At 42.8% G+C, this 22,416-nt stretch overlaps 1 protein-coding gene across 1 annotated transcript in view; it reads right to left on the bottom strand.

Annotated features, from left to right (window-relative positions):
* Positions 1–7,060: 7,060 nt before the first annotated feature.
* The window catches only part of LOC146772766 (rho guanine nucleotide exchange factor 11-like), a 288,100-nt gene continuing 272,744 nt past the window's right edge, over positions 7,061–22,416 (bottom strand). Inside the window, 2 exon segments of the mRNA XM_085637030.1 lie at positions 7,061–7,319; positions 8,631–8,814. Coding sequence (XP_085493156.1) covers positions 7,108–7,319; positions 8,631–8,814 — 396 coding nt within the window. The 3' untranslated portion in view covers positions 7,061–7,107.

Below are 22,416 nucleotides of genomic sequence, written 5' to 3' on the forward strand. Positions count from 1 at the left end.
CACTCTGCTCTAATCCACCACCCTTTACTTCACTGTATTCCACTCCACTCTATGAAACTCCACGCCACTAACGTTTAGCCATGCTAAACAGCAGTCACGCTGGTGTACAAGATGTCTAAAACACATTGGTAAACACAATAGCTCTTGCATAGGCGAGACCTATTGACTTTGCCAGTGCTTGTTATGATGTTTCTTCATCCACCCTTGGGAATGTTGACAAACTGTTTTAATTTGGTAAACTTTAGGAACCAATTTCACTCCACTTCACTCATTCCACTCTCCACCCCACCACTCTCCACCCCACACATTCCACTCTCTACCCCACCACTCTCCACCCCACTCATTCCACTCTCCACCCCACCACTCTCCACCCCACTCATTCCACTCTCCACCCCTCTGCTCTAATCCACTCTCCACCCCTCTGCTCTAATCCACTCTCCACCCCACCACTCTCCACCCCTCTGCTCTAATCCACTTTGCACCCCACCACTCTCCACCCCTCTGCTCTAATCCACTCTCCACCCCTCTGCTCTAGTCTGGTCTCCACCCCTCAGCTGTAATCCACTCTCCACCTCTCTGCTCTAATCCCCTCTCCACCCCTCTGCTCTAATCCCCTCTCCAGCCCTCTGCTCTAATCCCCTCTCCACCCCTCTGCTCTAATCCACTCTCCACCACTCTGCTCTAATCCACTCTACTCCACTCGGCTCTAATCCACTCTACAACACTCTGCTCTAATCCTCTCTGCTCCACTCTGCTCTAATCCACTCTACAACACTCTGCTGTAATCCCTCTCCACCCCTCTTCTCTAATCCACTCTACAACACTCTGCTCTAATCCACTCTTCACCCCTCTGCTCTAATCCCCTCTCCACCCCTCTGCTCTAATCCTCTCTCCACCCCTCTCTAATACACTCTCCACCCCTCAGCTCTAATCCACTTTACTCCACTCTGCTCTAATCCACTCTACAACACTCTGCTCTAATCCACTCCGCTCCACTCTGCTCTAATCCACTCTACAACACTCTGCTCTAATCCCCTCTGCTACACTCTGCTCTAATCCACTCTACAACACTTTGCTCTACTCCACTCCACAACACTCCACTCCACAACACTCCACTCCACAACACTCCACTGCACTCCACTGCACTCCACTCCACTCTACAACACTCCACTCCACTCAACCACCCTTTACTTCACTGTATTCCACTCCACTCTATGACACTCCACGTCACTAACGTTTAGCCATGCTAAACAGCAGTTAGCTGGTGTACAAGATGTTTAAAACACATTGGCAAACACAATAGCTCTTGCATAGGCGAGACCTATTGGCTTTGCCAGTGCTTGTTATGATCGTTCTTCATCCACCCTTGGGAATGTCAACAGACTGTTTTAATTTGGTAAACTTTAGGAACCAATTTCACTCCACTTCACTCATTCCACTCTCCACCCCACCACTCTCCACCCCACTGATTCCACTCTCCACCCCTCTGCTCTAATCCACTCTCCACCCCTCTGCTCTAATCCACTCTCCACCCCACCACTCTCCACCCCTCTGCTCTAATCGACTCCCCACCCCACCACTCTCCACCCCTCTGCTCTAATTCACTCTCCACCCCTCTGCTCTAGTCCACTCTCCACCCCTCAGCTCTAATCCACTCTCCACCCCTCTGCTCTAATCCACTCTCCACCCCTCTGCTCTAGTCCACTCTCCACCCCTCAGCTGTAATCCACTCTCCAACCCTCTGCTCTAATCCCCTCGCCACCCCTCTGCTCTAATCCCCTCTCCAGCCCTCTGCTCTAATCCCCCTCTTCACCCCTCTGCTCTAATCCACTCTCCACCACTCTGCTCTAATCCACTCTACTCCACTTGGCTCTAATCCACTCTACAACACTCTGCTCTAATCCTCTCTGCTCCACTCTGCTCTAATCCACTCTGCTTTAATCCACTCTGCTCTAATCTACTCTACAACACTCTGCTCTAATCCACTCTCCATCCCTCTGCTCTAATCCCCTCTCCACCCCTCTGCTCTAATCCTCTCTCCACCCCTCTGCTCCAATCCACTCTACTCCACTCTGCTCTAATCCACTCTACAACACTCTGCTCTAATCCACTCTGCTCCACTCTGCTCTAATCCACTCTGCTCTAATCCACTCTGCTCCAATCCACTCTACAACACTCTGCTCTAATCCACTCTACAACACTCTGCTCTAATCCTCTCTGCTCCACTCTGCTCTAATCCACCCTGCTCTAATCCACTCTACAACACTCTGCTCTAATCCACTCTACAACACTCTGCTCTACTCCACTCCACAACACTGCACTCCACAATGCTCCACTCCACAACACTCCACTGCACTCCACTGCACTCCACTCCACTCTACAACACTCCACTCCACTCAACCACCCTTTACTTCACTGTATTCCACTCCACTCTATGACACTCCACACCACTAACATTTAGCCATGCTAAACAGCAGTCACGCTGGTGTACAAGATGTCTAAAACACATTGGCAAACCCAATAGCTCTTGCATAGGCGAGACCTATTTGCTTTGCCAGTGCTTGTTATGATTGTTCTTCATCCACCCTTGGGAATGTCAAAAAACTGTTTTAATTTGGTAAGCTTCAGGAACCAATTTTAAATTAAGCAGTTCAAATGTTTTAAATGCACTAACATATTATGGCAATATTTGCATATATCTTTTAAGAAGTTCACTGTAATTATAATAACATGCCTTTTCTCTTAAAAATAAACATCCCCATTGATTCAGTTCACTGCTTGTGAGAATGTTACCCTTATTGCAATACAATGCTAGTAACCCATTCATCTAGCCATCATCTAAAAGAACATATTCATGGTGCAAATTAATATTTAAACAAAGGCAAAGTAATATACAGATCCTGAATTTCTGATACAAGCATTAAAATGCAACAATAGGCATTGATGCCTTATGGTTACTTGCCAAAAACGATCTATTCATTTTAAATTGTATTGCATATTATTGCAGCATCATTGTTTATTTGCAGATAGGTATTGTTGGACCCGGCCTCGTGGCGTGGTCCTTACCCCCGTGGATTGTGCCCGTTCCCCGCCCCGGCCTTCACGGGCCACCCTTCCGAACTGCACCGAGACCCCTCATCCCGAGCCGCACGAGGTCGCATACCCCTCGTGGCTCCGCCATCTTCTTGGCATCCACGTGACTCTGTGCACCAGCCGGCGCGACCCCGCTCAACCCGGCCTCGGCCCCAGCGAAGCCCCGACATCGAGGCACCAAGAACTGGCCAGGGGGTGCCGCAGGAACCATTCACCGCCCCCGGCGGAGGACAGTATCGATGAGACCCCCAACTGTCCACCCATCCCCAGGTGTGATCGCCCTGCAACTCTCTTTGGCCTGGCGCCTCTCCTGCTGGGCGTCTGGCCACCTCCACCCGGCCTCTCCGCCCCCCCCGGGCGCCAGGGTCCGGACATCAAGGGGCTCCAGACCTATATCTGGGGCGACCCCGCCACAGATCGGCAGTTGTATCCCGGAGTCGAGAGCCCTGCTGATTGAATCGCGGCTGACCCTACGGAGAAGAAATCTTGTTGGAACTATCACGAGCCCTGCAGACTGCGTCGCGGCTCCTTCTTGTGAACACTTTGAAGCCCTCCCGGAACATCAGGGCCCTGCTGACGCTGTCGCGGCCCAACCTCGCTGAAACCTCCCTCGGAGCCCTGCTGACGACGTCGCGGCTCGAGCTGAGCAGAAACCACCTTGAGAGCCCTGCTGACCTGATCGCGGCTCCCCACGAACTGAACGCCAGAGCCCTGCTGACGCCGTCGCGGCTCGACCCCTCCGAGATCCGGAGGTCCTCCAGCTTGAGGATAAGAACTGGGCCCCAGGTACCCTCGTACCGAGCTCCTGCCAAAGACTGTCCCGCTACCCCTACCCTTCCAAAGAGACACTGAGACTTTTGGTGGATCCCTCGATCGATTTTGTGTAAAGATTGATCTCGTAACCTTTAAATACTGATAAAGAATTGCTCATCTTGAGACAACCTCCTTGAGTCCTGTGTGGTGGTGTTACTGTGCTAGTACGTGATAGGAGAAGGATCTCTCAGGAGGCTTCTCGGCAGCGCTCGGCTACTTCGTGCAGTGTGAGGGCCCCCCCCCTTGGTGGTCTCGCCGACTCCTCGGGGTCCGCCTTCCAACAGGTATCAAATGGCATTAGTGACCCAAATTGCTTTTAGCAGTCTATAGAAGGCCACTAATAATTTATAGAACCAAAAAGTTTAAAATCAATAGAGAAAAGGGTAATTTGAATGGAAAATATTTGGAAAAACCCAGGGTTATGCAGCTTTTACTTTGGTATGTCTGTCCTTTCTGCTGCTAGTTTCTGTTTCTGGTGAGGAAAGTGTTTTTAAGACTGCAGTACCGCCTCCTATCTACAGGGGCAGAGCTGAGCAAAAATATAAACACACTTCATGAGACACAGGTCCCCACAAGGCAATTATTTAAAAAGTTTCAAAAATCGACACAGATGTTCCTGGAGTCATGCTTTTATCATTTAGAAGACATTGCCTTGTGAGAACCTGGGTTCAGGTCCACACAGTGCAATCAAGTCCCCGCAGCGTGAGTGTGTTATCACACCCAAGTCCCCACAAGGATAGTAAGACACACACACACACACACACAGACACACACAAACTCACTCAGTAGAAGGTGCAAGCCGAAACGCGTAGGTCATCCTTGTTTGTATGCACCTCTGCACTTTTCTGTTCATGGCCCCGTGACTAATGGAGGCTCATTTAACTCTAAAAAACAAATAAATGACCTTGTTGCGAAGGATCTGTCTGTGCCGCTCTTCTGGTCGTCCTCGGGACGTGTGGTGAATTGGAGGGCGTTTTTTTGCGTGAAGGCTGAGAGGAAATATATACATATATATAGATGGTGGGGAGTAGGTTGGTGAGGAATCTGCAGATAGATACTGTATCCACCAGAAAAGGCAATATCAAAGGTAAGTCGCTTGTTCTTCTGATAAATACACCTACTTGTAGATTTCTCACCTTTTTCATAGATACCTAAAGCCATCCTGCTACCGGAAGTGGGTGCATGTCTGTTTATACAAAAACAATCCTGCAGAACAGACTTGAAGTGTCCATCCCTTCTCACTTCAGAATCTAAGCACTAATGTTTAGCAAATTGTGAAGGGAAGACCAGGTCACTCTTTACAGGTAATGATTACTAGTACACTGTTAGAAAGAGCGGAACTAGATGACTTTGCTCTAGTAGAAGGGCCATGAATACCTTCGGGAGGTTTCTTGTGTGCCATGGCATAGCAGATCTTGATGCAAAGGATAATCCATCTGGAGATAGTTGGCTTGTGGATTGCTTGCATTTTATTTTTGCAATGTAATCTATGAAGAGTTGATGTCCAGTCCGAACTCTCGAGCTCTGTCTATGTAGAAGCTTACAGTTCTCTTGGGGTTGAGGCGATTACGTTTTCCCCCCTATTTAGTAGAGTGGGAAGGAGGATAAAACATGGAGAGAGTCATAGACTGACCTAAGTGGACTGGAGTAACCACCTCTTGTAGGAAAGCAGCTGTGATTCTCATCACCAACTTGTCAAGGGAAAAGGAGGTGAATGGAGGTTTCACACTTGAGGTTTGGAGTTCACCAACTCTTCTGGCTGAAGTAACTGCCACTAAGAAAATCCTCTTTCAAGTGTGCAACCATAAGGGGCAGCTGTGCAGAGGCTCAAATGATGAACACATAAGAAATGTGAGGAGTAAGTTCAGGTCCCACTGGTCCTGATGCAAGGGATGAAGGATGCTGAAGATGCTTTAAGGATGCTGTGAATTCAACAGGGGTCTTCGTGCAAAGATTTCTCGTCCACAAAGGTGATGAGGAGATCCTGGTTGCAGAGTCGACATCCCCATGTTTAATTCAGTTTTTCCACTTTTATCATGGCTCTATGTTCGTTTTGTTATGTTTTTCCATTAAATGTAAAACACAAATAACTAAACAAGTATGTACACAAAGAACGATTCTTTTCAGAACCAATTTAAAGGGTTTATAAAAAAGGATAAAAATATATCTTTCTTGTTTTGTATGTGAGCGAGAGCGAGTGAATGTGTTAAAGTGAGTCAGCGGGAGTGTGACAGAGTGTGAATGTGAGTGAGTGAAAGTGAAGACAGGTGAGTGATTAAGTGGGATTATACGCAGGGAGTATTGGACATCTGTGCTTGATCATTGATCATATGGGAGAATGTAGACTTACATGTCTAAGTATTGTAGATCACAGCACTTGTCATTTGTTGAACTACGTTCTATCAGTACTCTTCAGCTCTTTTTAAGCAATACATTGCTATTCTACACAAAGCCTATTGACTATTCAATGAAAATGAAGTATCACTCGTCTCGATTGTGAATTAAGAGTTGAATCAAACAGGTGTGGGTATAAAAAGTGTTTTTTTCTTGTGGTATGTTTAATGCCACTTGACACATTCTTTGTGAAGCTCCCACTTTGGTTTCCAGTCACTTCAGCAAACTTACACTGTGGACACCTCAAGCTCACAGAAAGAACTCTGAGTGCTATTGTGGGCGCTAGTGGTGATGAAACTTTTTATTGTTTTTATTAAAAGCTGGGGAATTTTTTACAGAAAAATGCACACAAGTACATATTTATCCTTGCCTGGAAAATAAAATAGTGCATTTTGTACAGATTATACTGCAATCTCTCTCATGAGGGTGAATGGGAGGAGAAGCAGGTCTTCCAGAAGCATCTTCCTCTCTTTTCTCCAGCCCCCTTGGTTGGCATGCGGAGTGGAAGTGGGAACAAGTCCTCAGGAAATACATTTCTGTCGATTTTGTTCACTTGGAGAGAATACGTGGAGAAGTGATCCCTTATCTCCAACAGCAAACAGCCTGCTTGGGCAGGCAGGAAACACTTTTCATGAAGCAAATAAAATTGCTGTAGTGTGACATCTTTTTTTAAAAAATAGGTATATAACTATATATGTTTACTTTAAGCTAATATGCGTTTTTCAGAAGAAAAAAAAATCAAGTTTTTATGACACTCTCCTCTCCTTTCTCCAAAACAATGTTCCAGTTTCAGTCCCATTTTGGGCCCTAAACTTCGGTTTCTTTAATAGCGACGCCTCCCCTCAGCTGCTGGTCCTGATCCACATTATCTTTGGTGGAGCTGAAGGTGGTTGAGGGCACGAAAAGAGTATTATGTGGTGGGGAAAGATTGAGGCCAAGCCTGCCTCTGCGTGCTCTTCTTTCAAATCCCACTGTGGAATTCAACAATGCAGAAGAATCTTCTACAACCTCGGTAAGACCTGGAGGAGAAAAAATAAACATTGTTAAATACTTGGTCTTTGATGCAGTAACTCACATTTTGCTTTACCCAACACCATCTTTAGGCAGAATCTGAAAGGTTAGCCACAAGCTCTCCATCTTTATGGTGAGCCAGCCCAAGTGAGTCCATGTCCTTTATAGGTCGGTTTTAATCTACAGTATCTACAGTATCAAAACAAATCCACAGGAAGGATAGCATCAGAAGCAAATTGCTCATATTACACTTGGTGGCAGGTCATGTTCTTACAATGACTGCCATTGATTATGAGATGGTCCAGCTCAAAAGCTTGTATATTCCTCATTCACACCGCACAATCCAGTGTAAACTGTTTCACCAATGCAAGGAGTAGCCCTAATGTCAAAATACACATCTCTTAACAACAAGGGGTTAAACTGGGTTCCAGATGCAAAACAAGAGGCTATCGTACTCTTTTGCCTCATCAGCTGCCAAATGCCCTTGGGACTCTACCACAGCCCAATGTTATTGATGCGGAGTGAAGAAGAAGAGCAGAGCTCCAGATCCGCATCTGAAGGGGCAGACGAAAAGAAACTGGCATCAGCACACATGCGTGGTGCTTATGTGCAGCTCGGTTCATCACTACTGAAGTTGCTCATACCACCTACCGGTGAGCAGGGGAACTGCTTTTTGAGTTTTCCAAGTAAACTCTGGGACTTTAGAATAGACACAAGTTCAGGAATCTGTAGTAAGTATCCAGTAGTTTCCAAAATTATTTGTCAACAAGTTAAGCTTTCCAATTATGGTAATTTTCTTAGTCCTGCTTACGATTGCACTGACGTGTTTGAGTGCTAGATCTCTTAGCACCACCCACACTTTTCCAAAAGAATTCATTTCTCAAAGAATTCAATCAAATAATTTAGCATTCTGTAGCCTATCAATTGACAACCCATGATCTGAAGGCTTTGAAAAGCAGTGAAGTAACAGTTTTTTCCTAAAAGTGAGAAAGAGGTTGTAATACTAAACCAATGTCATTTACCAATTCCTAAAATGATTTGTTGTAAAGCAAAGAAATAATCTGGAACCCAACATAGTACTATTTTATGAACTTTCCTAAGACGACATTCTCAGGACACGTTTTGGCTTGAAGTTGTGCTGACAATGGAAGTGGCTTAGGTCTTTGTTAAAAATGTAAGGTTCTAGTAAAGATCAAAGTGTCTGTGGTCAAGCTTTAAGTATCCTAAAAAAACATAAGATGTATGCTTGTTATTTTTGCTGTGCTTTAGAAATAATTCCATTTGGTTTCAATTTAGAGTCAACACAGAAGTCTTCTTACCGTCCTCAGCTACTGACTCTGACTGCAAGTCTCTTGTGAAGGAAGGATCGCCTTCCCCGTTGGGGCTGTGAAGGTTTGCCCTCTGTGTGTTGAGCTCCTTCCCTGTGTCATGGACAAATGGACCGTCCTCCGAAGCGGCTCCTCTAAAAGACTTAATTACCCCCCTGTGTGGGGCTGTCATTTCCTACAATGGTCAAAAAGAAAAGGTCATGACAAAGAATACAACATGATTCGACTGAAGATAATGTACCACATTTACAGGATCTTTAGTACAACTGAACTTTGAGAAGAAAACATATTAATTTGAAAAGGGAAATGTTGGGAAGGATGGTAGATTAGACAAGTTTAACAGAGTTTAATTCCCTCCATCCCATACTTTCAAGGTTCTCTCTATTTCTCTAGTGATAAGGGACAGTGGAAGTTACTGTCCTCTTAAAAGGGGGGTGAATGGAAGTCTCAGAGAGGATGCAACTTTTGGATGCAGATTTACAAAGGAGGAGCTGCTGTGTTAGATCTGCTGCATAACTTTATTTTCTGTTCTTATATAATCTGAGCCCCCTGATATACCTGTTAAAAACATTTTTCCATCGATTTTCATTTTTGATTTGTGTTTTTGGATCATTGGGGAAATAATTAATCTTTGGCAGACATTGCTGATCCAGGCTGAATTTTTCTGGAGGACATTTTTAAATATGGCGGATATGTTGCAATGATGATGCAATATTTCAGGAACCATGAGGCCTATATACTTCATTTTGGTGTCAAAACATCGGTTTTGAGGGACAAGTAGTCTTATAGAGACAAAAAAAAAACTCCTCAGAGCAGCCCTTCTATCATTTTCCAAAATGGCGGCTATAATAAAGAAGAAGAGACATATAAAAGTATGAAACAAATAATAATGGTTTTTAATCCTATTATGTAGACACCAAACAATGTTTATGATCTGAATATGAAATAAAATTATGTTTATCACTTCCGTTTTAGACACATTTTCATAATTCACTTTATTTATTTGTGTCAGCAATCGTTTGTGGTATATTAGCAGAATGTTGAACATTTAGGAAGAGCATATCGACAGGGACATCTTATTATAGGACAGGTATTGTAAGAACATGTATGTGTAAGTTCTGTGGGTAGAGGCTTTAGAAGTTTGTAGGTTTTAGAACCCTATCAATTTCTTCCCAACCAAATTCACACAGATCTTTCTCTACATATGCATGATCCAAAATATTTACACATCTTCTGATCAAGTAGGACGCTCTTTTAATGTGCCTGCGCACAGAATATGACATTGGTGCAGGTCACTTAGCCGCACTGATCTCTTGAACTTACTGTACCAAAGATCATCAAATGTGTGACAGTCAGAACTCGCTTTCCACACACATACAAGATATTTTCTACGTCTTTAAAGTCACATTCCTCTTCTGGGTCATAAAATCCCTTCAGGAACTTCACAGATTCAGCAGTTAAACTCCAAGCTTTGTTCCAATTTTGCTCATAGCAGAATCACCCGTAAGAACATGTGCCTTGATAAGAACACTGGCTTTCTCTGGGTCAAATTTCTTGTACAGAATATCAAGTGCAATTAAATGTCTTTTTTCTCATTTTCCATACCATATCAATAACTCTGACAATCCTTGAATTATGCTCAATTCAATTATAATTTCAATCCATGTTCCAGGACATCTAATAGACGTGACTTTATATTGTTATTCACATATTGTTTGGTCACAAAATTGGCTAGTCGCACAGGCTCGGTCATTTCAAAGTGGTTTCCTTGCTGCTGCATGAAATGAAGAAGGCAGTCAACATGTTAAAACGTTCTCCTCTCTTTCCCACGAGTTTGTGGTGAGGAACAGTTTCACAATGGTCCATTCATTTTGCATTTGTCATCTTTCTGGAAACATTGCAAATAGAAAGGACTTCATGGTAAACTAGCTGCCATTGAGTAACATAGTCACTTTTACGAGTCTGACCAATAATTCTGTTGGAGCTTTACTGTGATCTCGGGATCGTCTGTTCCAGGTTCATATTTGGAGTAACAGCATTGAACTTTGCCTCTGTCTTTCCCTACAAAATGTATTTGGATGAATTTTCTGTTGAGGTGTAGTTTTCCACCTCTAGCTTCTTCACTCTTTGCATATACCAGGACCCATATCTAATTGTAGTGTATGCAATCGGATTTGTGAAACACAGTAATCAATGACTCCATAGTCTTGACATGCAGCTTCTCATCATTTTCCTGATCAGCATGTACCACGTTTGTAATTAGAGCTATCATGTCTAAAACATTTCCACAGTACTTGCAAAGTTCTGATTTTTCTTCACAATCTTTGACAAACTCTATGAACTTGTTTTTCAGGTTTTCTGATTCTGAACTGAGTGTATTGAACATTACCTAGCTTTGCATTATGTCTTTTGAATGAAGTGTACCCTGTGCCTTCTTCACTTCTGACATAGGATATGCAAAACTTAATTTGCCTTTCTTGTTCCAGAAAGCATTCCAATGCAATGTTTCTATAGCCTCAGATACGATGAGCATACCTTGTAACGAACAAACATAATGAGTTCTGCTCAATACTTACTGGAAAGTTTTGCTTCCAAAGATTTGAGCCTCCATAAGTGCATTGTCTATGCCACACCCACTGAGATAACTTACTGCACACTGCAACACAACTTTTGTCATGTGGAAAACACCCGTCATTGGATAAAGATCATCAAATCCTACTTGATTGCTCATAAAAATGTCAGCTACAATAAGGAAAACACATTAATCACAGACAATTGTCAGGATAGGCTGGTCTTCAAGCTGAACACGCACATTTTGAAAATTATTTAGAGCTGTGTATACTATTGTGTAGTTTGTGACTGGGGATGGAATTACTGGTAAAATCCCAGCCTTCTTCAGTGGGACAGTATTCTGGGAGATCAGAGCATGAATTCCAGCCTACTGAGGAACTGGCTTTTCTTTATCCTTCATCTGCACCGAATAATTGATATGATAAAGTCAGTGAAATCAGCTTTGTGGACCGCAGCATCAGGTCGAAGAAGATACTTGTCCTCAGCCACTTTGAAACGTTGTGGTAGTCTGGGATGTGAGGATGGCTTGCACTGATTGCAAAATCAGTGAAAGCCATCATCACATCCCAGTCTACCACGTAAGTAGCTCATTTTTTTGTAAGACTGACAAAAATAATTCTGCTATTGCACATTCTGACCAGAACAATCTTAATTTCATTCTTGTGGATCAAAACAGTTTTATCAATGTTGACCATTATTTCTCCGATCTCACTGAGTGTGAACCCGTAGCCAGCACTCAGGAGTGGCTTTAAAACGTAATTTGCTTTTTCAAAGAGTGCAAACTTAACTGAAGGCCGGCTGTTACATTGCTGCTGGGAGCTCATCGTACATTCATATTTTCGAATGTACGCATGCACGCAGTTCCGGTGGGCATACAAATCCACTGCAAATACATTAACTTTGCTGTTTAGAGCAGATATTCGGCTAAAAACTTCATTTTCGAAGAAACCCGCTGCAGTTAAAAATATATTTGCCCTTTGGTACTCACATACTCTGTACTTTGTTCTTTCATTATCCCTAGTGTCCATGTTCTGGCTAAACCACAGATAACACATTGAAGGACCTCTGCTTTTGTGATCAGTTGTTGGAGGTGGACGAGGGATAGCCATTAATCTTCTAAGTGGATGGGTATTGGGTTTGGTTGTGGTCGCATTCTCAGAAAACTCAAATTCTTGTTGTGATTCACTGGTTTCTGCTATTTTTTGACAAAAAAAATTCCAGGATTTTTTTCATTGTATACGACTTGCAGCACTTGTTGTTACAATGATAAAATATTTGATCCTCTTCACCCATCAGTTTCAAACTTTTGGGAACTTTGGCTTTGCAGTATTTCTGAAGCAACTCGAACTCTCCTCTGTCCAGCCGTAGTGGATGTTAGATTTTCTTTTGGATCAGTTTGGCAAATGACTCATTTTTTGTTGTTGAATGAGTCCTCAGATTTTGTAATTAGCAACACTGTCAGGAGGTAAAGATCCTCTGCTACTACTTCCTTTGCTCATGTTTACGAATTTGAATCAACAGAAAAACCAAAACAGTATTAAAATAGATTACCAATATGGTGGCTAAAACACATCATTTTAGATCCAGCATTTTGGAAAATGGTGGAATGTTTGCTCTGAGGACTTATTTTTTATCTCTATAAGCCTACTTGACCCCCTAAGCCTATGTTTTGACATAAAAATGGAGGATATAGGTCTCATGGTTCCTGAAATATTACATCATCACTGCAACAGATCTGCCATTTAAAAAAATGGTGTCCAGAAAAATTCAGACTAGTTCAGCAATGTCTACCCAGGCTAAATCACTTCTCTAATGATACAAAACACAAATAAAAAATGAACATTCCTGGATAAAAATGTATGGAGGTATTTCAAGGGGCCAGGCCTATGTAACAGTAAGAGATTGTTCTGAGAATCTTCTCGAGCTGACAGTCGCAACCTTGAAGATCCTGTGGTCCGGAGCGGCTTTTCATAGTAGTGGCAGGTTTGTCCAGGGATATGGAGGAATGCTGTACTTGTTCCCATTTGGGCCAGAGTTGTGAAAGAACAAAAAGGCAGCACGTTACAGAAAGGAGCAGATGCTATACCAATGTATATTGCTCTGGGGCTGCCATCCAATGTTTAATTAGTTTTATTTTTTGTGAGAAGGGGAATTAAGAGACTTGAATTACCTTGAAGAGGCATGTTATCTCTATTCTATTTGTAACAATTGGAAATACACAGTTTGTACCTAACCTTTTTATGTTTATTGTGTAAACATTTTATGAAATCAAATTTGCATCAAAAATGTGTAATTGTATTCATTCTTTTGCAGGCTACTATCATAAATGTGATTAGTCATGCAAACCTAAAAAACAATAAGGACAAATCACAAGGGCAATAGCTTGTTCTCCTAGTAATCTCCGTGGAGAAGTGTAAGTAGTGAACAGTCCTGCCCATGTGTCACATTCTGTTGCACTTTCATAAAATACATCCAATAAACATTTTTCATTAGAAAATCAAACTTTTCAAAATAAAAGCACACATTTAGCAGCCTGTTTGTAGTCCATTTTGTCCAAATTTGATTTTATTTGAAAAAGTAGGCAGTTATTCTTCAAAACTATCAATCGTTTCACAAAAGTGTAAAGAAAGGAGTATGTTACTTACCCTGTAAGCATCTATTTGTAGTGTGTAGTGTGGCAGATTAACATACTATGCACACTCCTGCCATCTAGAATAGGGCTCGGACCGTGCAAGTTGCTTTTGAACGAGAAAGTACATCATCTCTCCTCCCCCTTGAGGTATTGCACATGTTCCACGGCTCCTTTTTAGATCATGCGTTTCCTCCGTGCCATATAGGGAAGGAGCATATGGTCTGCTAAGTTAGCTTTGGGGTATAACATGCTGTATGGGTGTGTATATTTGTCTGCATTCAATATCTGCTGGGGAGGTGAGAGGGTGCATGTGAATCTGCAGCAGCACCCGCTACGAAAGATTCTTACATGGTAAGTAACATACTCCATTCGTAGCATGTGTTGGCTAAGACTGTAAAGCAGTACCTTGGTCTTGGTGGCCTTAGGCATGAGATGATGTGCTTCCTAGAAATAATGTTCGAAGGACTGTTTGTCCAACTGGAGCATATTGTTTGGCTCATACATCCACACAGTAGTGTTTTGTAAAAGTGTGTGGGTTTATCCATGTTGCTGCTTCACAGGTGTCAATGAGAGTGATATTCCCAATATATGCCATTGTGGCTCCTTTATTCCTTGATGAATGAGCCCTTGGCATGGTTGTAAATGCTCGTGTTGCTTTGACATAGCAAATGTGTATGCATGTGATTATCCATCATGCTGTTCCTGATTTTTATATGGCTTTACCTTTACATAGATTTGAGAAAGATGCAAACAGTTGCTGTGTTTTTATGAATGGTTTTGTGTGTTCCAAATAGTACAGAAGTGCACGTTTAACATCAAGTGTATGTAAAGCTTGTTCTGCTGCAGTTTCTGGATTTTGGAAAGAAAACTGGTAACTCTAAAATTTGATTTAAATGGAAAGGTGATACAACTGTTTAGGCATCGTGTCTTTTGAATGGGCCGAACTTTGCTTGATTAAGGCGCTGACGGTGCCTTCCATAGGGACGAGCGCAACCTGGATCGCGAGTAGCATAGCGTATGGCACGGCCAAGTGCAAGCGTGCTCGGATGAATGCCGGTGGGACATGCAGGATTAGAGAGTTTGAACAGCTTCGTAGTTGTGCTTTGATTAACCCCTAATTTATGAGAGGGAAAATATAAGAAATGGACCGGCGCTTACATGAGGGGTGCCTGATGGAGTGGAGCACGTTTGCTGGCTGGGCCGAATTTAGTTATAGGCAGCTGCCGTACGAGTGTCAGAGGACGCAGGTTGCCATTTGGGATTGGGGCAGTCTGGCCTTTCATAAGGAGAGGCCAGGCAGTGATATTTAGGGATAGTTTCGAAGTGTTTTTTTAGTCAGATTCAGCTTGGTGATGAGAGATGCAGAAGATCTCTGGTAGTTGAAGTCCAGAGATATTTTGGAAGAGTGCTATACATTAAGTTGAAGGAAAGATTTTGGATTCCATTGATAAAATTTAGACTGGTGAGATATATTCTGTCAGAATGGAAGGTAATGGTGCATCAGAAAGGAGCATTGAGGATAAGGTCCAGGAATGTGTCAGGTAGTTTCAACCTTGGCAACCCAATTAGGGAAGAAAATAGATGATTGTATGGAAAGTTTGGAACGGAAATTTGGGAGCAGGAATGAGGACAAGCAGCTCTGGTCAGTTGAAGGCTACGGATAAGGTGGCTGGAGAGAGTGGTGTTTGTAAAGCGACTCAGAAAAAGAAGTATATGCAAAAAGAGAAGGGCTTAAAGACAAAAGGAAAGTACAATTCGGGGGGGAAACTTGAGTTGAGTGAGAAGGTTATGAAGGCCAGTAAGAGGGATCACAGAGGGGTGGCCTGTGATGACTCCTCCAGCAGGGCGGGGGCATTGTCATTTTGTGTTCATCTGATTTAGGAGACAGGGAGGATGAGGAATAGAAAAGAAAAGAGTAAAAAAAAAAAAGAGAAAGTGTAAAATAAACAGGTGGAGAAGGTGAAGGATCCCTTGAGGGATTATATGTTGGGCTCACATTTCATACAGCATCCATTACCCTGTCAGTAGCTCCCAGCACAGCATGTGGCGGAATAATTGGAGTTGTGGATTAGGCGGGAGATACCTAAGGAAGTCAGAACATGACTTCGCTCTGAATGTCCAAGGCCATCTCTGGCCAATCTTTATTGTTGATGCCGGATCTAGATTCTAAGATGTTACACTTCTTGAACAAATCAGGGAGAGATCCAAGTCTGGAAAGGGGATTAAAAGGATGTCAGGATTGCCTTCTAGGTGTATGTGGGCTCATAACAAAGATGTGTGCCATGTATGAGGAGACATATTTACAGGAGACTGGTGTGGATGTTTTGGTGCAGAGCATACGACAAGTCTCTTGATGAATATTGAGCCAAAGTTAGTGGAGCAAGCAAGTAAGAAGACAGGTCAGGAGGCTAAAGCCCTACTTTTGGAGATAAGTTTGTGAAGGAGATGGCAAAGTATTGACGTAGCCCAGATTTCATCTGGAGTCAGGCATTGCTTTATTTTTGTGCTTCGGGCAGACCGCATTTAAATTGACGCAGACTTTGGTGCAAGCGGAAAACACATGGCACATGAAACACGAAATGAGGCCTAGTCAAATGCTTATTAAAAGTAGCACTTTTGGTGCAAAGCACAGTGAAAGACATAAAATGAGGCCTGGTCAATGCTTTCAGTCTGAAATGCTTGTGCTGAATTAACGTGTTTTGCAGTGTAGAGAAAACTAGTGATTTCAGTGGCTATTTTAGCTTTGAGGATAATCATAGAATGTGTGTTCTCTCTTCCCAGCTCTTTTCCCTTATAAATTACACTCCCTGTTTCCTGTCTCAAGAGACTTTGGCTTTGTTGCATATTTAGACAAATACATATTCAGTTGATAACACATCTTTTTATAATGTGTATTAAATTAACCATGCACCATCACTGCACGTGGGGCTAAAGCATTTTGCATGAAAAGCTATCTAAAACATTAGAGCATGTTGCTATGAGTATGTATTAACTGTGTGTGCTTTGAAAGTTTGCACTGGTGCATGTTTTATGCCATGTTGTACATTGCGCATTTTTGCATGTTGTGCACAAATAATAGAAAAGCTGCTTTAAACTAATAGCTTTTGCTAGGAAAATAAATGATACAACGTATTAGCATGGGGGAGATAAACAGAAAGGGTTCTATTTCGTAAATGAATACTATTTTTGTGTTTGTTTTATTTTTGGGCCTAAGATAAAATGGCTGCCTGTGAATCCAGCAAGGCTGTGAAATTATATTAAATGAGAGAGCATGCGCAGAAAACAGCTACATACTGCCAAGTGCCTCGAGTGAAGACCTAGTTCAAGGACACCGTAAACTTTAAATTCTTGTAGTCCTGCCAATGTACCAGTGTTTGTGGAATGTGCTTATCCTGCGTGCGATGTGACAGGAAAAAAGGAAATAGACTGAAACATTTTTCCTATTAAATGGTGCTGAAATATATGATTGTATTTATCATTAACGTGTTTTTTGTTAAAACCGGATTTGCAATGAGAACAGGATGGTGAGACCCTCATATGATATATGCTAACCAATCAGTGCAAACTTTACTGAAAACCGCAACATTATTTGTGTAGTCAGTCAAGAATTAGAGTATAAATAATGACCTCTTTGGAGGCGTGTTTTGCTGCTTGCTGTTTTTAGGAGGAGGAGAGGCAGCAGATGAGGCCAGACATCATATGGGTTAGGTACGTGAAACGTCGCGGGTGCAGACTGGGAGGAGATTTCGTCCGAGGAGAGACAGAGGAAGGTGGGGTGGCTTTTTGCTCAATTTTTCCTGAACGCCAGGCAGGACAGTAGTCAGATAACTGAAGCCTTAGAGAGAGAAGGAGGGGCTGCGTCTGAGGGGGCTATTTTGCAGCTCCTGAGACAGAGGCAGATGAACAGCACAGAGAGGCAGAGAGAGAGCTGAGAGGATCAGAACAGGTTTAGATTTTAGGTGCCAAACTTTAAATTTCATGCTTTGACTAACTGCTTTTGAAAAGATGCAGTTGTCCTATGCATTTATTTCTCTTCATGGGAGATTTTTGCCATTATTGATTATTGATTCGCCTTGCAAGACTCACTCTTTTCTTAGAAACTCTTTAAGAGTGATATTTTGCGCCACTTTTTCTTTTCTAAATGTGATGCTTTATATGCAGACTGTAATATGTCCTGTATTAATTCTATTTTCCTATTTTCAATTCTGTAACCTGATTGATATTTGACTAATGAATAAAGGGTCAGAGAAACTTAACTTTTGACTAGAAAATAAAACCCTTTAAAATAGTCACAACTCTCTTTATTGACTTAAATATTAAATACATTTTTGATTTTTCATGTTTATGTAAAATCTCCTGAAGGTAATATACAGTGGCAAGGGTCTAGTACCTTTACAGCGGTAAATTAGAGGTAAATGAGGTTTTGCATTGAGAAATTACCGTGAAATTACCGCCTCATCAATATGCCATTGCATTTAATTCCATACAGAAGGTGCAGAAGGATATTAGAATGGTTTTTGGTGGGGCCGGGAGAATGCAGGGTCGAATCCCCAGCCAATTTGTTGGAATCACATGGATGTAATTCTCTCGTGGATTTAGACTCAGTGGATATCAATCAACATGATATCAGACAGCATTCTATCCCCAGAGGGGAAGAGGAATATTTACAAGAGACCGGAGGGCAAGACAACAAGGTATGTTTAGTAAAAGACCCTTTGTGTACCCCGGTACAGTTGGGTGGCAGACTCACCCATTTTTTGGAGAGATGGAAGGAAATAATGGCAGATCAATGGGTGTTACAAACAGTGGAGGGGTATCTCGATAGACACTGTAGAAATTCCTGTGCAGGAAAGATGTCAGAAGCCTCTAAGATTTTCTAAAACAGAAGAGAGAATGGTAGATCAAGAGGTAAAGAAGCTTGCGAAAATGGGAGCTGTAGAGAAGGCAGGAAATGTAATGATTGGTTTTGTGCAACTTATTTCTGGTCGAAAAGAAGGACAAGGGCATACATTTCAAGGAGTTGAACTACTGGGTACAGTATAATCACTCCAAGATGGAAGGGATTCATATGCTGTGAGAGCTCTTGAGACAGGGAGACTGGTTAACACATCTAGATTTGAAGGATGCTTACTTGACCTTACCAGTTGCCAGGGACCAGAGAGATTTTTTGAGAATCCATTGGAAGGAGATACTGTGGAGGTTCAAGAATCTTCCATTCAGTTTGACAGGTGATGAGGCCAATAGTGACTTAGCTGCAGATGAGAGGCTTCCGATTGATAGTGTATTGGACGACATCTTAATTATGTTAGACAGCGAGGAGTTAGCACAGGAGCAAACGGGGCTAGCAGTGCAGTGTTGAAGGATCTGGATTTTGTAGTGAGCAAAGAGATATCATGTCTGGAACTAGCAAAGGAGATGGGATTGTTGGGCTTTCAGATTTAGACACTGGAATGTATGTTGAGGCTACCCCTGGAGAAGGCGAAGATGATTTGCAAGAAAATGTTGATGTACGAATGGATAACTTTGCATCAGATTGCCAGGATGCTAGGGCTGCTGTCTGCGTCAATACAGGCAGTTTTTCCAGCTCATTGCATTATCGAACCCTACAGAGATTGAAGACCAGTGAGTACAGGAAGATGTAGAGACAAAAGGAGAGCTGGAGTGGTAGCTGGGAAATTTGGGAGCTTGGAATGGAAGGGCCATATTTGGTGACATTCAGAAGGTGGGTATAGAGTCGGATGCTAGTCTGTAGGGCTGGGGAGCAAGGTGTGGCTCATTAGCAATAGGGGGAAAGTGGACAGTTCAGGAGAAGGCAATGCACGTCAATTATCTGGAGTTGTTGCCAGTGTCCTTTGTGATCAAGACATTTGTCAGGAACAAGGTAAAATGTTGTGCATTATTAAAAATGGACAATATTTCTGCAGATGGGTATGTCAAGAAGTTGGGGGGACCACGGTCAAATACTTTAGTGGATTTAGCAAGCGACTTTTGGCATTTTTGTCAGAGCAAGGACATTATGGTACAGGCTCAGTATATACCAGGGATGAGCAAAATAATAGCAGATTGGAACTCCAGGAAGTTGAAGCATTTCAGTGATTGGATGCTGAACAAGAGGGTGTTTGGGAAACTCAGCAACAGATGGGGACCGTTAATGTTTGTTCACCAAGAGGGTGAATGCTGAAATTCACAAGTTCTACAGTTGGAGGCTGGATCCAGAAACAGAGGATGCATTTCTGCAGCACTGGGGAAGCGTTCACAGTTATGCTTTCCCACCATTTGCAGAGATACAGAGATTCCTATTGAAATTGAGAAAAGAGCTAGTGGAAATAGTGTTGATAGCTGCTTTTTGTCCATCCCAGGTTTTGTATCTAGACGTCATGGATCTGTTGATAGATGGTCCAGTTCTTCTGCCGGAGTTCGCAGATCTGTTAGTAAATACGATGGGAGAGAGACTCAAGTTATTTTTGCAGGGACTGTTGAGGTTGAAGGGATAAACAATGTTCACAAGGAACTCATTTGGAATTCATTTCCTATCACAAACAACATCAATAGTTGTCTTTGAATTAATCTTTCACCAAGTTAACATAAAGTTAACAAATCATACAGTAAGCCTACACACAGAAATTATTTTACAAAGCCTCAGCCGAGGTCTTTTATTGGACTAGAAAAATGTCAAAACACATATAAAAACATATCATATGTACAATATTCCTCTCTTATTCTATTATATTTACAGTGCAAAGTGACCCCAGTGAAACCATAACCATACAGACACCAATAAACAAAAAACTTTGTAAAAATACCAAAAGAAGGTTATTGGAGAAATTTAAACAAGGACAGTTTTGTAAATGTTATAATAATACAGTCAGAGCTGTCTCTTATTGTGTTTGTCGACGACGTTTCGACCCACTTCTAGATACCGGGTCTCATCAGGACTGTTAATATGGGGACTAGTTTATGGCATACACATGTCCATGTTGGATCCGGTATGCAAATTAAATAATAGTATCCGCACTTAACCAATAGAGCAACTATTTATAGCTTCCACTGATATGGATGAATTGGTCGGAGTTGGACAGAATTCTTAGGATTCTATGTTATGGGTATCCCTTATTTTTGTGAAGCCCCATCATTTTGAGGTAATGCGACCTGTTCTTATGGCGCTTTAGATTACTGCTGAGTTGTAATGTCGAAGCAAAAGGGGGTTCTGTGATGATAATAGCTGATAAATTGCACCTTCAACACGCTGTTAGTTCGTGTCTTGCCTGCAACGGACTGAATCACGCTGGCTCCTAGTCTAGGAGCCAGCGTGATTCAGTCCGTTGCAGGCAAGACACGAACTAAGGTGCAATTTATCAGTGGAAGCTATAAATAGTTGTAATTGTAATTGTAATTGTAAAAACACTTATATAGCGCATGGCTACCCGTAGGCATCCCAGCGCTCTTGGAGAGAAGCAGTGACCCTAGGCTGATCCGATCTGCAATCCTACTAAGAGCTGGTTTTGGGGAATAGAAAGGTTTTTAGTTTCTTCCTGAACTGAAGAAAAGTCCGTTCCTGCCTCAAATTACCTGGGAGGGCATTCCATTCTCTAGCGGCTTGCAGAGAGAAAAGTCGACCGCCCGATCGTGCTCGTTTTATTCTGGGAATGATTGCCAGATTATGTTCGCTCGAGCGAAGGTTGCGTTGGGGCTTGTAGGGACTTATCAGGTTTTCCAGAATGGAGGGACCTTCTCCATGCAGGATCTTGTGGGCGATGCATAAGGATTTAAAAAGCACCCGTTCCCTCACCGGGAGCCAGTGAAGAGATCTTAATGCTGGCTTCGCCGATACATACCGACTGGTTCCCGTCAGAGTTCTGGCAGCATAATTCTGCGCCACTTGTAGGGTCTTATAGGTGGATACCGGTGCCCCAAGATAAATGGCATTCCCGTAGTCAATACGGGATAACACCAAAGACTGAACTACGGTTTTCCTTGCTTTTTCAGGTAGTAGGGGCAGGGCTTTACGCAGTGACTTAAGTATCCCATGGCAGACTGCAGACGTCTTTCTGGCCTGCATATCAAAAGACAGGGCGTTGTCAAGCCAAAAGCCTAAACTCTTTATTTCCGGCTTGGGCGATGGTCTGGCACCCATGCACGCCGGCCAAGTTAGGCTTTCGGGAATATCCTGTTTCCCCAGGAGCATCAGCTCAGTTTTTCCTGCATTGAGTCTGAGCTGAGACACGTGCATCCAATTTACCACCACCTCCAAACAATTGGCTAGGTTGTTCGGGGGGGCATCTGTTTGCTGCAGGGAAAACACCAGCTGGGTGTCGTCCGCGTAGCTTATTAGCTGGATGCCAAACGGGGTTACTAATTCCGCCAACGGGGCCATGTAAACGTTAAACAGTGTGGGGCTAAGGGATGACCCCTGTGGAACCCCACACTGTAACGGAAAAAGGCGGGAGCAATTGTTTCCATCAAACACTTGGAAATATCTTTCCTCAAGGAAGGATCTCAGCCATTCCAAGGCTTTCCCGGTTATTCCGACATTTCGGAGTCGCGACAGCAGCAGGTGATGACTTACTGTATCGA

Source organism: Triturus cristatus, chromosome 12, assembly GCF_964204655.1.
Source record: "Triturus cristatus chromosome 12, aTriCri1.1, whole genome shotgun sequence".
Classification (NCBI taxonomy): Eukaryota; Metazoa; Chordata; class Amphibia; order Caudata; family Salamandridae; genus Triturus; species Triturus cristatus.